Below are 16,550 nucleotides of genomic sequence, written 5' to 3'. Positions count from 1 at the left end.
GTAAATCTAACTTTATCATAAAATGATAAAGACATTTTAGACTGCTTGTTACAGGCCACGTATTTAAACAGCTATGTGAAACAAAATTTTACTGAATCAACAAATTGTATTTAGGGAAATACATGTATTCCCAGTTTAAAATACATGTATTGATCTTTAATAAATCAAATCTATAAGAAAGAAAAAAAATAAGAAATACACAAAAGACTTGCTTCTTGATAATTTCAAAACTAATGTCTCCATTTTTTTCAGCGATTTCCCAGTTGCTGTTGACAAATCAAAGAATCTATCAAGATGTGTATATGTGTTTTTTATGTTGTAGTTTAGATTAAATCTTTGTTTTGCATGACTTGGAGTCCTTTGATTTTTAAAAATTCTTTTATAAAGTGATGGAATGTCAGCACTAAAATTGTTATAAAATGTTATTATTAGCAGAAGTAATCAAATTGGTTACCTTTAAAAAAATGTGTACATGAAAACCTTCTTAACCTTTTCCTCATCTAAACAATCTTAAATAGTGCATGAAAGACTACATTTATAACAAACATAAAAAAAAGATAAAACTGATTTCTTTTATTGAAAAAATAAATTGATATTGAACATAGGAGCCACAACTCTGTAGAAAAAAAAGTAAACATAATTTACAAAACACCGAGGTAAAGTATATTTTCCTTTGAGATCTCAACTTGCATTTGACAAGTATCAAAAATGGAACATTAAAAAACTACAAAATCATTTATACACGAGTAAATCATAAAGCAATAAAGCATTACATAAATTCTATTGGAGCTACACAAACATTTCTTCGAGGTTATAATTGATTTATTCGACGACCTCTCCTTTCCCTCCACGCCAACAAAACCCTTCAACGCGCCCCACCCCCTAAACCTCGGAGAAATCATAATGCCCAAAAAATCCTTAAAAATGAATGAATCATGTCATTTTACTTGGAAAAATTCCAATGACTAGTTGCACAGTACTAATATAATGAGATTCTATATCAGGTGTAAAAATAATTCAAATCCTCTCCATCAGTTTCCGTTAAATTTGACACAGGATTCCTTGCATGCATTGTTGGAGTTACGGTTCTTTCCCTTCCGATCTCCGGATAGTATCCCTACATACATGTCGTATATATCCGCCTTTCTGTCGGGACCTACGGGCAGTCCTAGGTCAGATAATTTGGTCAGTGCCCAGGATAGGTCGTGATTGTGTTGTACCGCGGCGGCCAAAACAGCGATGTATGCTGCAAAACAATGGTACAATTAATGAGGATGCTTGAAAAATATTATGTACTGATTTATAAGATCAATTTTAGTTGCAGGCACGTAGCATCACCCCCTCCCATACACACTTTTTCGATCTCTCCCCCCCCCCCCATCCCCCTTCACCCTTGATTAGGATTTTCACGTTTTTTAGAAAATTTGCAATTTTCCTTTTTCTTTATTTTTTTTTACTTGTCAAGAATTTTTGGATGAGTCTGCCCCCCCCCCCTCCCACTTTCAAAAACGATGCTACGTGCCTGAGTTGAATTCACAGCGAAAATCTTTGACCTGTATAAATATACTTTCTACATTTTGAACTTTACAAATAATTCTTTAAATATAATAAAAGTGCTTTATTCAATGAATACTACTATAGTATTCCGTCTAAAAAAGTATATTAATTGACAATCAATAGTGTTACAAATAACATATAAAATACATCTTCATTTTCATAATTTTCGCTAAATTGACGAGATTACAGCCGATTAAATTCCCTTTAAAAGGAATGAAATCCCAACCTACCTGCTCGTTTGGAGCTGGCGCAGTGTACAAGAACTGGTCCTCGATTGATGGCGTCCATTAATTCTGGCTGATAGAGAGCAAATAGTTCAGCTGAAAATGGTTCACTGTTGACTGCAAGAGAAAAATCTATAGTTAAAAATTTGGTCATAATTATCACAAAGTTACATTCAATTTTACGGTAACCCCCCCCCCCCCCCCCCCCAAAAAAAAACAACGCTTGAATATATAACAGATTTCACTTCATTTCTCCCATAATGTGTATTGGATTTTAATACCTACCAACTGGTAAGTGATAATAAGGGAACCCTGCTTTACGAAAGGCGAGTTTTTCAAGATCTTCGTTATAACCAATGAGATCTCCGAATTCTTCTGGATTGGACGTGGCGAAATTGTGTGATGAATTCGGGGATACATATGAGTTCTCTTTAAGGGGATCAAGAATCTTTTGTTTTAACGCGTCTATACTCTGTCTGGGACCTAAATTCTCATCACCATAGGTCTTAGAATTGTCCGCAATATTCATCAGTGTAACTTTTTCTTGTGCTGGTTTCCCCTTGTGGGTTGTACCAGCTCGAAGGTTCACAACGGATTTGAACCCAGCTTGCATGATGCGAGGAATATGTGATTCCAAAATTTGCCCTGCCACAAACCAATTCTTATATACGGGTATAGCATGCCAGTAATTCAGCCACTGCTTTGGTAATTTATCTAACTTAGAAAACTCGACATTTTCTCCGGTTACCTTACACAGTTTCTGATTGATACATTTCATACTCAAGTCCATTCCCAACACATGACTTATAGCAGCAGCTCTGTCCATCGTAAAATTCTTGTCATAATTTAATAAATACATAAACAAAGTAAATGTTGCACTGTAGCCCCGGTCTGAAAGCACAAGTACGGGAGTGGGGATATTGTTCAGTGCCTGTTTTAGTTGTGAAACGGAATCGGCGGAAGATGTCAAGGTCCCCGCCGAATCCATCACGGTTCTAAACTGAAGTCCAGAGTCTTTGGCAATCGTAGCCATTTTGGATGTTGCGGGTAAATAGTCCATCCCAAAACAGCAGTCTTTGTCGTTCTCGTATGTAAATAAAGAAACAACACTTTTAAAGCCTCCTTCGGCCGCGTATTGTAACTGTCGTCTGCTCAGTCTTCCCGCCACGTAATATTCAGGGGTGACTTGCTTTGCCCACCAAAGCTTCAGCCCCGAGTTCAATCCGGGTGGGCTTCGAGAAATAACTGTACCAGTTTCATGACTGAATTTTGAATTCAAGGCACATGTAGACATACGAATCCCATTCTGTAGAAGAACGGCCGAAAACACACTTGTCAGAAGCGCTGGATTTTTAATCAAAAGGCCTATCATATTTGAAGTTAAATTCTCATCTGTCCTGAACAATGTTCAAAATATATGGTAGAATTTTTCTCCCTGAATTAAAAAAGGTTGGATTGTAAACACTTCCAAGACAAATTCAAAATACCAGTCAATGTGTAAGGCATAGCAAATATATATATACCGGTTGTAAGGCGCTTAGCAGAGGAACGTGACGAGATCGCACTGTTTATAATTACAATGTACCCTGCAGTAGGTCAAACGGGGCAAAAATATTTTTAAGATTCGATTCTTTACACTGTGCTTTAAATAACATTATTCTTGAATCAAACTCCACGTGCAATCATAGGTTATTGTAATTTAAATATGTAGTCTTCATATTTATTGTATAACTATGTAGATATTCTGAGAAATCAAGCAGAACAAGCGACTTTTAATTCCTCGCTGCAATGGAATTGTGTCCCGACAGGGTCGCCATACAATAACAAATCACGTAGCTTCTGTGAAGGTCACTGACGCAATGGCGCGAGAACGTGAGGCGGAACTGTGTGAACGTGACGGATACAGAGGATGGGATGTGTCTTACGTAATTCCGCTTCTAACATTCATCATCACTATCAAACAGTTTTCCTTCTAATTATCCCCCCACTCAATCTATTTAGATCTATAAAGGACTGTGCGTACAACAATTTATGGTATTTTGTTTATGAAATTTTATACTGAGTCTTTAATGATTTTAGACATTTTTACAGTTTAAACCGGTTTTATAAACAGCTGTTCTTATTCACTCCCTCCGTAATCTGCACTTTATACCGATTTATTTAAGTAAACAATTGATTTCTTTAGTAAGGGAATGTAAATATAAGCATTAAATGATTTATTTTTGACGTCGTCGTGTCAAAAACTGCCGTCAGGTGAGCAGACAAATTATCATAACGCGCTAACGCACGTTATTCGATTTGTCTGCTCACCTGACGGCAGTTATTGACACGACGACGTCAAAAATAAATCATTCAATGCTATACTAGAGTAAGGTATTAAGGCAATTAAGATGAAAAAAAATCGCAAATGTTAAATTACGGAAAGAGGAGAGATGGGGATCTCTTGCTTAGCTACTTGTACGTTGTGAATCGTACTCTCAAGTACGTACATACGAGGGTTGTCCCAAAATAATGTAGACAAGACACATAATTTATAATCTGTTCACTGCAATTTCATTAGACTTCTATCTTTTCTTCAATGACCCTTTGGCAAACAATGCTGAAAAGTTCAGATCTGTACTTTATTTATTTCTCGAGAAGATGAATAATTAGTAACAACAAGTTTTGTCAGGCGGCGCAATGTGCATGTTTTACGTTCTTCCTTAACCCTCCACATCGTTTACGATAACATTTACGTTTTATTTCCGAAAATGTCTTAGAAAAAATAATATCTTTAAACATGTACCCAGCATGTACATTCAATATATATTTCTAGTTTTGATTTTTTTAAAAATATTTTTTAAGTACAAACGATCTGTCGGCTCCAAACTTGTCCTGTATTACTTGTTGTCTAACGTCCGTCTTACCGAAATGCGTCGTTCAACATTTTGACGTCCATTGATATCGTTCGGGGTTTCTTTTTTCCACTTATTGTCATCATACTTGTTCAAATATTTTGAATGTTTTTTAACTACTTATTCATAAAACGCATTTCTCATCGATTTTGTTAATTTCATTTATTTCCAAAGCCGCTTAGGATTTATTTCATGGTCTTTACAAAATTGTATCAGTTAATACTGCGCCGCCTTAAACGCTGACAACGTCATTTTATTACTAGTTAACTTTTCAATTTGTCACAAAACGCGCTATAAAATATTAAAAAGTTTTGTTATAGCCAAAACATTTTCTGAGTAAATAATAGAACTATTATCAAATATCAGTGTATGTTTCATTTGAATTTTTTTCATTTGAAAAGTACTTTTCCGCCCAATTTTCAATTCATTATGTTGATTTTAACTTTTTGTTTTTGACATTGCGCCGCATGTCGAATTTCTGATCTAACATGCTTTCATTTCACTAATTTAATCTCAAACAATATTCGATTTTAAAACATTATTTGAATGCAAATTTCTTGTACCCTTTGTGGCACAAATTTCATCTTCCTTTGTCTCCGATTAACTGAATAACGCCAATTGTCTACGCTATTTTGGGACAACCCTCGTATTTAAGTTTTCTGGAGCATACTAACGTTGGATTCAAACAATGAACTGCTTATAAAAAGGGGTGAGCATGCACATACACCTTACTAACTATTAACTGCTTTTTACTCAGTGTATTTGTTTCAAACTCAAATTCTTTATTGTTTGTAAATTTATTATTTATAAATGATCAACAGAATATATGCATGAACGGATTAAACAATAACTTCACTATATTACATCTTTTTTTAGAATCAACTATAATATCACAACCTCTTTGGAGAGATAATGTACATGAAAATGTATATTTTCAACAAATTAGATATTTAATAACAGAATTAACTATTAAAATTGTCAGGTGGGAACATTTACAAATGTTGCTTTTGGAGTTGCACTCATATGAGTAACCTTAGGAACAAGTTTCTCGCCATTCAGTTCCGATTTTGGATCATCGTAATTGGACATTGGGTCAGGAGTCTTAGGTCGCATCTTGGAACTCGATAATGGTTTCGTGTCATCTTCTTTGATGACTGCGATCGTTTCTTTTTCTTTTGCTTTTCTTTCCTCCGCCTCTTTCAAGATATCTATAAAACTAACATGGCTACTCCGTCCGGAATTCAGCCGACTGTTACTGCGCATGCCCTCTGCAATACTTCGCCGTCCCTCTCGTTGTGACGTACTTCTAGACAGAGATAATTCGGTATCGTTCCGCATCATCAGTCGACCGAAACTTTCCGACTGAGAATCCGCGAGCAGGATTTTATAAGGACTGGTCACTTTGACGGGACTAGATAAATCTAACTTCCGTGGAGATTGAGAACTAACTCGGCTCCATCTATCATAATTTTCTTCGTTGTTCCCCACGGTCGTTTTAAGTGTAGTAGAAGTCAAAGACGTTCTTGGCGTCAGGAAAGAATCACGTGATTTGGTAGAATGTAGCGGTTTTTGTAACGGTTTCAACTGCTGGCGCCTTGGATGGTCCATCTTCAGAAATGGGATGACTGGAGATCCGAAAACTGCGAATGGATTGGACATGCGTAGACCTGAACTTCCTTCCAACGTCTCCAGACGAGGAGTGGCCAAAGTGGAGGACATTCGTGCGTGAAGTAGTTGGCTTTCCTTGCCAAGGTCTTTTAAAATCACTTTTTGTGCTTTTTCATAATACTGCATCTCTCGCGATAATCTATTGCTACAACGGTTATTGCTTCTCCTGACGCCTTCATTATACTCAGATCTTGGTATGTGGTCGCCATATTGAAATTTTCGGTTTCGCTTCCGAACTTCTAGTTTCTTGTCCTTTTCCTGCATTTTGCGCAACTGCTTCCCTGTGGGTATTTGCATGATTGCTCATTTCTAAAATGAAAAGCAGGTCGTTATATTTTGAAAAATAATTGAAAAGAAAACCGCATCTTATTTAGAAAATACCCCATTTTTGCTTTTATATATTTTGGTGTAAAACTTAAAAGATTTTGTTGGTGCAACATGTATATGTTTTTAAGACTACGTTTGGACTTGATTTAAAATCTACATATTAATATTTTCTATAACTTTTATCAAAAATCAATCAAATATACATATGTTTTAAGAAACAGTCAGTATTAGTTATCCGAATGGCATCAAGGCAGATTTTAGAATAAGTTTATGAAAAATGTAAATAATCATTATGACTCTTGCAAAGAGACAACCAATGCTTTACTTGTTGAATTTCTACATCAAAGAAGGACAAGCTCATATCGACAATAACTTTTGTTATATGTTTGATAGCAATAAATGGAAAGGGTTAAATTTATTCTAGATTGGACCTGATTTTTGTGAGATTAATATGAGAGGACAGCGAGATGACTGTGAGATGGCTCTGAGATGACAGCAAGGTAACTGCGAGATGGCTCTGAGATGACAGTGAGATTGCTCTGAGATGACGGTGAGATGGCTCTGAGATGACACTGAGATGGCTGAGATGACAGCGAGATGACTGTGATATGACCGAATGACTACGGTATGACGGAAAGACAAAGTCAGGTTTCTCAGAGATGGTTTGAATGAAACTGATATACCGGTAGACCGCTGTTATTTTGTAGATTGGCCATTGAATGTGAGTTTTAACTTTTTCCAGGGACTTTTAAGCAAAGTGGAAAGACATTCCAAAGAGACAGAAAAATAACCAGCAAAATGAGACGTCATATCAACGATAAGATACAGATCTAAGAATGTAATTGCACCTCCAACGCATGACCAGAACTGTACAGTCCTCCATCAAAACCAATTGCTGTTTACTAGACCAGAAAGAATGTGGATAAATTTAGACCAAAAGAAATACCGTAACGACCAAAATGTAGAACATTAAAGATTTTAAATATGATGGAAAAAGTCCACGGCCTTTAAGACAAACGTTAACTAAGCTTGTGGGTGACTTTTAGTGCCAGTTAACAAGACGATAACAATTAGGATAATTCCTGTACATTCCTGACGACGCCTTGTGCCGTTATACACGTAAGGTATCGTCTGACAGAATCACAGCATTAAAAGACTTGATAAATGTAACTGCAGACGATCATCAGGGCCGCATAAATCATTTGATTGTGACGTCAGTTTTCAAGGTTCGTAAGAGCTACCCGTTCTACCTTGGATATAAAATGAATATCCTTTGGGCCAAAGAACTGCATATGTTGTCCATTCGGGTTAATTACGTTGAATAATTTATTTTGATTCAGACCTTTTTTCCTTTTTGTTAGATTACCTAGTATCTGTAGAACGCCAAAGGAGAACGCAATTCATTTTCAATTTTCTATCTCGGAGAGAAAGCATTAATATCACATGTTTTCGTGACTGAGTAAAATTCAATTTAAGGAATGGAAGGGGATACTTCTCAACAATTTTTATCTCTATATATCTGTGATTGATTTTTTTTACCACTATATTGAATCGCATGTATGTAGATCGCAAACCTCTTTTCACAAACTTTTATTTCTATGTTTAGCAATACAAGATCACAGATTTTTGTATTGATAAAATCATTATAACTCATGAATTCAGTAGAATCTTTTACTGTTGTTGTAAGATTTATTTTTCATCGCTCAAATTTGCCGTGATAAAAAATCCTTTGTAACCCTGAATGCAATTTTTTTTTCAATGATACAATGCAAATATTTCTGCAAGACTTACTCACTCCATCAAAATATGTCAGTAGTTAGTTATGATTGCGCATCAAGAAATGCAAATGAAATTGCAGACTAGTGGTCATGTTTGAAAGGAATATAAACTTTCCCCAATCTTTTTTCTCTCATGAAGAGGAAGATGAACAAAAAAGGGATCGGGCATTACGAAAGAAAGACAAGAAAATAATTTCAATAAAATGATATAGCGTTAAATAAAATGATTGTGTTAAATAATCCAAAAATGTAAAGCAATGTATATACTCATCATATTTTAGCATATCATTATAATTAATTGTTAAATACTGAAATCTGATTGGTTAAGACGCAGTTGATAACCCGCTCTATTACCCTCAGCGTTAGCAACACACTTGGCAACGGGTAACATAACGAATTGTTACATGCGCGTAAATGATGCGCGTACGGTTCGCCGTAAAATTCAAGTCATTCCTATAGAAAAGAAGTTAAGTTTTCTTTAAAATTATGACATTCAGTTTAATAAAATAAATAGTGCCTGTTTGGGAGGGTAACAGTTGTATAAATAGTGCCTGTTTGGGAGGGTAACAGTCGAAATTGACACCCCGAGAAAACCATTGTCAACCGACGCGAAGCGGAGGTTGACAATGGTTTTCGAGGGGTGTCAATTTCAACTGTTATCCTCCCAAACAGGCACTATTTATTTTGTTATACTGAATGTCTTTTTTAAAATTTTTAAGAAAATTTTACTGCTTTTATATAGGAATAACGTGAATTCTACAGCGAACCGTACGCGCATAATTTTCGCGCATGTAACATTTTTTAATGTTACCCGTTGCCAAGTGCGTTGCTAACGCTGAGGGTAATAGTAAATATTATTAACTGCGTCTTAACCAATCAGATTTCCGTATTTAACATGAAAGTATAACAAATAATGTTATACGTCGATGATAATAGAATGAAGCAACTTAATGCTATTTTGTTATCTCTATTTTATACGCTTCGGTATTAGTTTACTCTCCCTCTTTTTTCCACTTTTGACATTTAGTGATTTTTTTTCTTCAGAAGCGCTTATTTAGTGAATAGAGTCGTAAGCAGATTGTAGACTATCTAAGCATGACTATATACACGTTTGTAATACAATTTCTTTTTCTAAAATATCTTTTAAAAAATCTTACCACCCTCTCCGAATAACAGGATTTATATTCGATACATGTACCATAAAAGATTCTTAACATACTAGTATCCATTTTTTTCGCGTTCTCATCTGGTTCTCAAAAAATTCTCTTGAATGATACTTAATATATTTTCTCAAATGATATTCTTGCCCCCACCCTCAGGGAAAGTCAGAAATTATATAAAAAAAAAAGTTACCAAAAACGCACATTCACCCTCTTTTACATCTTAAATAAGAACATCCCTAGGACCTCTCCCGAAAATTTTCTTTGCCAGCTTATTATAATATATAAACTATCCAAATTCTTTGAGTAATATATCAAGTTATATAAAAATTCCAACGATATCATAAATTTGTTCTCTTTTATTTTAAGGAATATCAGGTACCGGACCATTTTAGCACTATTATTGAGAATCTTCGCCGCAAGTGTCGTTTAAGAATTACTTCCGGTTTTTGATTGATTTGATTCCGCGTTGAACATTACATGATTACTCCTATTATCCATTGATTTTTATTACTGGAAAATATTTTGATTTATTTTTGGTTAATATTATTAGCATTGGTACATATTTTTAGATCTTTTGGTAGATATTATGTTTTATGGTTATTTAATATAACTAGGGTTAAAACAATTTCTATATCTTATTTAAAGCTGCTTGGTCCGATTTTATATCAAATTTTATGCACGCTTTTAAACGATGGCTATGCTTAGTATATGTATAATAATAGACATTGCAGTAGTTTTACCCGTCAATTATGCTAAAGAATGTGGGCGCTTAAGATGTACATTCGGCAGGAATCTGGGCGCACAAGGAGAGTGAAAATTTCATCAATTAATTTTGAATATATATTGAATTATAACCGTTATTTGGTGTCTGTTGGATGTGGAATGAGTGGGAAAATATTTGAAATGCAAAAGGTTTTATCATAATATAGGTCTAAATATAGCAACACGGTGCAATTCATGCAAAATCCTACTTATTAACAACTGTTTTTAAATGATTTTGTTGTCTCTGGGTCTTCTCTCCACAAATTTGAAACGTGTAAAGATAGCATATTTCAACATTAAAAATGACGCTTTTTAAAAAAAGATGGAGAAATGACCCAGAGATGACTAATTATGTACTCTTTCAAATTATTTTTTGAAGGATAAAAACAAAGTCCATTGATATTACAATGTTGTTTCAAACAGTACTTTATACAGCATATTGACAAGTCTCGCATGGCTCAGTGGTTTCGTCCTGGATTAGTGAATACAAACATTCAGTGTTTTGGGTTCAAATCCAACTGGTGGTCTTTTTAAAAAAAAAATAAACTTTTTTGTTTTAAATGTTTGTTATCATAACATGATGTTGAATTATAGTATACCGGTATATTTTAATTTGTTGTTATTGATTTCTAGATCTGCTGTATGAACACTATTTTCTTTTCTTATTACTAGTTTTTTAGGATATACACAATATAACTTCATCAAAATATGTTTGCATTAACATTTCCAACTAGTTATCGGTTTACCTCTCATTGCCATTTTTTGAAAGCTTGTGAGTTTTTTTAAGAACCGGAATAGCACAAGGGAAATTTTTTTGGTTAGTTTTACAAGAGGTTGTATTCATAACCATTTGTTGATTCAACATTCACACCAACAGAAGCAATCACCTTCAATATTGCTAAAAGATGCATTTGAGGGTGGTTAAAGAAAATGAGAATTGCGTATACTCAATATTCATGTGAGAAGAAATTGGTTTAAACTAGTATATAATAGTGATTTAGTTTCGTCATGAATTCTGAAGAATTAGGAAGAAGTAATATACAGTAGATGCAATTATATTTGATGACAGATGCAATGAAAATTAAGATTTTCATAATTTATTATCATTTTTCATTTATCACAGACGATAAAATATTCACCTTTTTATAAAATGTCTGCATGCAAGTGTGTTTCAGAGAGGCCCTTAAATAACTAATATAAAGGACATGTATTTTGCAAAAAATCATATTTTGTTTATAAACTGTATCATTGTTTAATATGTGTCAAAATCATAAATGCTGTGGGAGGTTATCGATTTAAAGGCAATCAAAGTATAATCAGCTCTATTAAACACGTGAAAAGGGATTTTTTTTTTATCTTTTGAGAATTTTTAAACACATATAGTCCCGAAAATCTTAAGGAGGAACATTATATTGAGAGAGAGAGAGAGAGAGAGAGAGAGAGAGAGAGAGAGAGAGAGAGAGAGAGAGAGAGAGAGAGGAGAGAGAGAGAGAGAGTCTATTACTAGTTACTTAGCTGTCAAGGTTTGCAAAAATTGACATCTATTAAGATTCTCAATATTGTCCGTTGTCAATTATTTACAAATCATATCTACCCTAAATTAGTATATAGATATGTCTTTTTATCCATAAAGTTAAACTATAATTTACTTAAGATATATTCCAAATATTTGGCTTAAGAATTTTGACATTTTCCAATATCTTTAAACAGAGACCTCCCTTTCATGAAGATTCTTATAATAAACTAGAAATGACCAAGACCATCCAATCCCTTTAAGATACTATGTAACATCTATTCGACCGTCATGAAGTTTCACTTAACACTACTCACCATCGCTATAGTTTTAAGTTTTTCCTTGCTACCACACACAGTGAAAATCTACTGCCACTGGTCATAGCAGGAGAAGAGACTCGGTTCTGCAATCAATATTTCAATATTGTTTGATCAGACGCGCTCTGGGTTTCTTTTCAAGCACTTCCCCCTTTGTTTTCGCAATCGAAGTCTAACAAGATAATTACACCTTAACACGGATGCAAAACATTAACCCAGATAAGATCTGATTAAAAATACACCACTACCCAGTGTCTTGTTGTGTAACACATTAATAAGAAAGAATAATGGCCTGGTGTTCGGGGTTTTTTTTTATCACCGCTCAAGTTGATTGTTTTGGTAGTAAAGAACAATTATTTGAAAATTCCTTCTTGAGCCAGCTTCTCCAGGAAACTGAGTTTCGTAAAGGATTAACAAAGGAAATGAAGACCGCTATCTACATAATTAGCTACTTAATTAAGTAAAATAAGGCTATTTGCAGTTAAATTTGAACCCTCTCAGAATTGATAATCGTTTGTCTTTCGGTATCTTAAAATTATTTCTCTATTCTAATATCTTGATTTAAGAAAATAGGTAAGTTTCTTAAGAAAGTGGGACCGGATCCCATTTGCCCCAACCCCTGTTGCAGCGTGCCTGATTTACCTACATGTTCATGTATATACCGGTATTAGTATTCCCTATATACATGCAAAGATGTAACATTGAAGAATTTGCTGCTTTAATAAGGCCATTTTTGTCGTTATTTAAAATAAGAGTGCTATACATGTATCTTGGACACTTATTTTGTTATAATATTACACTAGCAGTATTTTTAGGGTTTTTTTTTCCATAAAACTATTATTAAGTATATAGGCCAGAACACACTGTCAAATTCTGTCCATAGAAGCTCACATTCAGTCTGAAGCCCAATGCAGGTGAGCTAAAAACCAATTTTATCAGATTTGTTCAGTTGGGTTTTTTTCCACCGAATATGATCGGAAATGATAAAAATGTAGTTATGTTAGAAGGTTATAAGGCGATACCACGTGTTCAGTGTTTCAGTAACTCTAAACTTAGGCCCTGTTACCATTACGTACCAAGCCTTTGTTATTCAGACTAAAATACACACTTAATTATGGCTAATTTTCATTAGCTCTTAATCGGATCATGTAGTATTAAACAGCAAACAAGGTCAGAGAGGCAGTCACAGATACGCATATGCTGCAGGCTTGCTATAGTTTTCACTAAACTGAAAAATCCACGTGTTTCGAATCGTAATTAACAATTATCTAATTGTCAGAGCCATATTTTCATTACTTGTACATCTTCATTTTATCACGTGTAATTGTTTTTTTTTTATTGTTATGATCGAATGGAGAGATATAAAATTAAATCAGTTTATAAAAATAAATATTAACGATGATGTTAATAATTGTGAGGAAGAAGGGGACGATATACAGTATAACACCTATACAAAGTATACATGTATTTAAATTAGTTGGTCAATCTGCGAATTGTTGCGGAGGGTTTTAGGGTCAAGAGGCAATAGACCTATTTTCTAGACACGGTACATATGGCAGGCGGATCCATTTTACCAGATTACTAACAAGAGCCTCAGGCAAAGATAGATTTACCGAATAACTTTCGCACCAATTTTATGGGGATTTTAGCTAATGTAAAACTATAAAGTTTTCAATGTTCAGAAAAGTTAATGTATCTCTAATTGAATATATACCTCAAAAAGATTGGCTTTTTAAAAACATTTAAAAGAATTCACAACTCAAATGTTTCAATTTTGTGATAACAGTAGTTCTGCCAATAAAATTCACCGATGGGCAAAAATTACTCTTAAGCTGATGTTCAGTTTGTTTTCTGCAAGATCGGTTTTGAATGAAATATACCTTCAAAGATGTCCTTCCTCAGTCATTGCAACCCAATTCCATTATAAATCTACATATGTACTACAAATATCAATCCAATTTTGTTTTGTTTTGTGAAATCTAGTTGATACGTTTAACCGCATTTAGTTATTACTTTATTTCATGTATAAATTCACAACCAAATGTGAATGAGTAAATTGTATGCACATAATACAACGAAACAACCAAATCCTGAAGACCTGGAATACTATATATACAAATATAGTAATTATTGTAGGCCTAGGAAAATAAATTTCAAACTGAGAACTGCACGAGTTGACGAAATATAAAACATACGGTCGTTCTTATGAATAATACCATTAACAATTCATTTATATCTTTCTGAATAGAAAAAAAGTACTTCATTACTAATACTTACATTATATTTGCTTAAAGAAATCGCTAATATTGGGAAAAAGAAACTTTACATGTACTTACATGAAGTGCCTGATACACTATATGTATCACAAGTTAATATCCTTAAATTATCCTGAACTAAGTGTCCTTCCAAGTACAACTCTGTGATATTAAGCGAACATCGCCATGAACTGTTTTAGAGGATTAATCAATTAAACCTTCACGATTAAGTTGAAGCATGTAAAAAAAAAATTGAGGGTCATTCAAAATTTTAATCCCGAGTTCTTATACCGGATTTCTGTACGCCTAGAGTGCTTAATTTACATATCCTGTTAAATCTTTCAGATACCGAATGTTACTTTAATTTTTATATAATATGTTACACATAAGGTGTAAATTATCAACTAAATAATAAAACTTTTGTAGTTAATTAAAATACATATTAACCTTTTCACATTCTGGAGCCATCTTTAGGCCAAAAAAAAAAATATGTGTGTTTCCGGTTTCCCGACCGACCCTATTTTTTATGCGCCGACCCTATCACTTTTTATTCCAAATCCAGATTATCAACCGTAATTGGTTTAAACAATAGAGTCTTTACAAATCAGAGTTTAAAAAACGCTTGTAACAATTCAATAGAAAACTCCACTTATCAAAGCGTTTTAAAGATTTCTAAGTGCAGATTGACAGCATGGATGAAAGTTATCCTTCGTTATTTTAGCTAAATTATCAATGCAATAAATATTTTTTTAGGGCAGTGATGTGTTCAAAATTATATAAAGATGTACATGAAAAAAGCAGAGGCAAAGTTTTTTCTTATTTCTGGGTGTATAGTATTGACTTCTAATATCTCTTCCATTTCTTCTTTTGTCATACAGTTATCCAGATCTCTTTTATGCAGAGCAATTGCGATGGGGACATCTTTAAGTTCTTATTCATTTACAAATTCTTCGAGGTACTCTTTTGCTGCGCCCACTCTTTCCCTGTTCGTACTATCGACAACAAACACTAGACCTTTTAAGTGAGAGTAGTGATACCTCAAAAAGACTCTGCTTTTCATACGATTACCCACGTTCTAAAACGGTCAATTCTGATCTGTTTAATTTACAAGTTTCGATGTTATCTATAAGTGATGGCAAAGTGTGAACATGTCTGCCCAGGACACATTGATAAAGAAGGCTAGTTTTTCCGGCAGCGTATAAACCAAGTATTAATACATGTACCTGTCTCGATTTTCGACGACAAAATGCATCACTAAGCTGGTTTCCCATTTCATTTAATCATGATACAGAAATTGCCTTTTAGATTCTATTTCTCTTAAAACCATTGTGTCTCTCCCTTCGTGATTAATTAACAGTTTGTTTGTCAACAAAGATTGCGAAATAGGAAGCATCGCCATGATAGATATCGAGCCCGATGCGATATTTTAAAATCTACAACTCAGTCTTTAACTAGTAGCAAACTATAACATAAAAGTACACCATTATTACTTTATGGTTCAAATTTATGCATATGATAATGATAATAATAATAATAATAAAGAAATAAAACCATAAACACAAATTCAGTATTTTTCATTTAAAGTCAAATAATTATCGTGGAATACGCAGAACACTTAGCTTGCATATAACCTTTATACTTTCAATCCAATTAAAATGATACTTCGTAGAGGAGCGGGTTTTACAAGTCTAGATTTCATTAGATTGTTATACTTTCTACCTTTCGATTTCTTTGTTTACAATTGACTTTTTTTGGTCGTTCTTTCATATCTTTACTAAGCTTTCTAAAAGAAAACGTACAAGAGACGTCTTAAAAAAACAATAAAAAATAATTGTCTCCTGATGAACCTGCATTGCTATTAACAAACCCAACTCGATCCTTATTAATCTGTCTTGCTGTAAATTACCAGTACTTACATGTGCGCTGCATTTTCTATTCTTTCTGATATTCATTTGCCAACGTATGATTTGACAAGTATAGTTCTTTACACCGAACTCTTTATTTAAGAAGATACATATAGTCTAAAAAGGCTGCAACCATTCAGCTGTCCTTGTTTTTACTTGGAAAGTTTTATTTTTAATTCTCATGGATA

At 33.8% G+C, this 16,550-nt stretch overlaps 2 protein-coding genes and 1 long non-coding RNA gene across 4 annotated transcripts; 1 reads left to right on the top strand and 2 right to left on the bottom strand.

Moving 5' to 3' along the window:
• Positions 1-558: 558 nt before the first annotated feature.
• On the bottom strand, positions 559-3,294 carry LOC105346580 (hypothetical protein). Its single transcript, XM_034471785.2, has 3 exons — positions 2,067-3,294; positions 1,788-1,898; positions 559-1,246 (listed from the first exon to the last, which is right to left on the bottom strand). Exons 1-3 carry the CDS (start codon positions 3,151-3,153, stop codon positions 1,032-1,034), a joined length of 1,413 nt encoding a protein of 470 aa, XP_034327676.2. The 5' UTR covers positions 3,154-3,294; the 3' UTR covers positions 559-1,031.
• A 101-nt stretch (positions 3,295-3,395) lies between these two features.
• On the top strand, positions 3,396-8,968 carry LOC136275354 (uncharacterized). The gene is made up of 4 exons (XR_010713912.1): positions 3,396-3,815; positions 7,095-7,295; positions 7,413-7,896; positions 8,032-8,968. It is a non-coding gene; the product is annotated as an uncharacterized lncRNA (long non-coding RNA).
• LOC105346581 (hypothetical protein) lies at positions 5,481-14,724 on the bottom strand. 2 transcript variants are annotated; one of them, XM_011455220.4, is made up of 2 exons: positions 14,540-14,724; positions 5,481-6,652 (listed from the first exon to the last, which is right to left on the bottom strand). In XM_011455220.4, exon 2 carries the CDS (start codon positions 6,638-6,640, stop codon positions 5,654-5,656), a length of 987 nt encoding a protein of 328 aa, XP_011453522.3. In that variant the 5' UTR covers positions 6,641-6,652; positions 14,540-14,724; the 3' UTR covers positions 5,481-5,653. The 2 variants fall into 2 exon arrangements, with proteins under 2 accessions (XP_011453522.3, XP_011453523.3); XM_011455221.4 differs by lacking the exon at positions 14,540-14,724 and adding an exon at positions 12,204-12,310.
• Between the last annotated feature and the right edge of the window lie 1,826 nt (positions 14,725-16,550).

Source organism: Magallana gigas, chromosome 5 (genome assembly GCF_963853765.1).
Source record: "Magallana gigas chromosome 5, xbMagGiga1.1, whole genome shotgun sequence".
NCBI lineage: Eukaryota > Metazoa > Mollusca > Bivalvia > Ostreida > Ostreidae > Magallana > Magallana gigas.
Note: the sequence above shows the minus strand (reverse complement) of the source record. Positions and strands in the feature narration are given on the sequence as shown.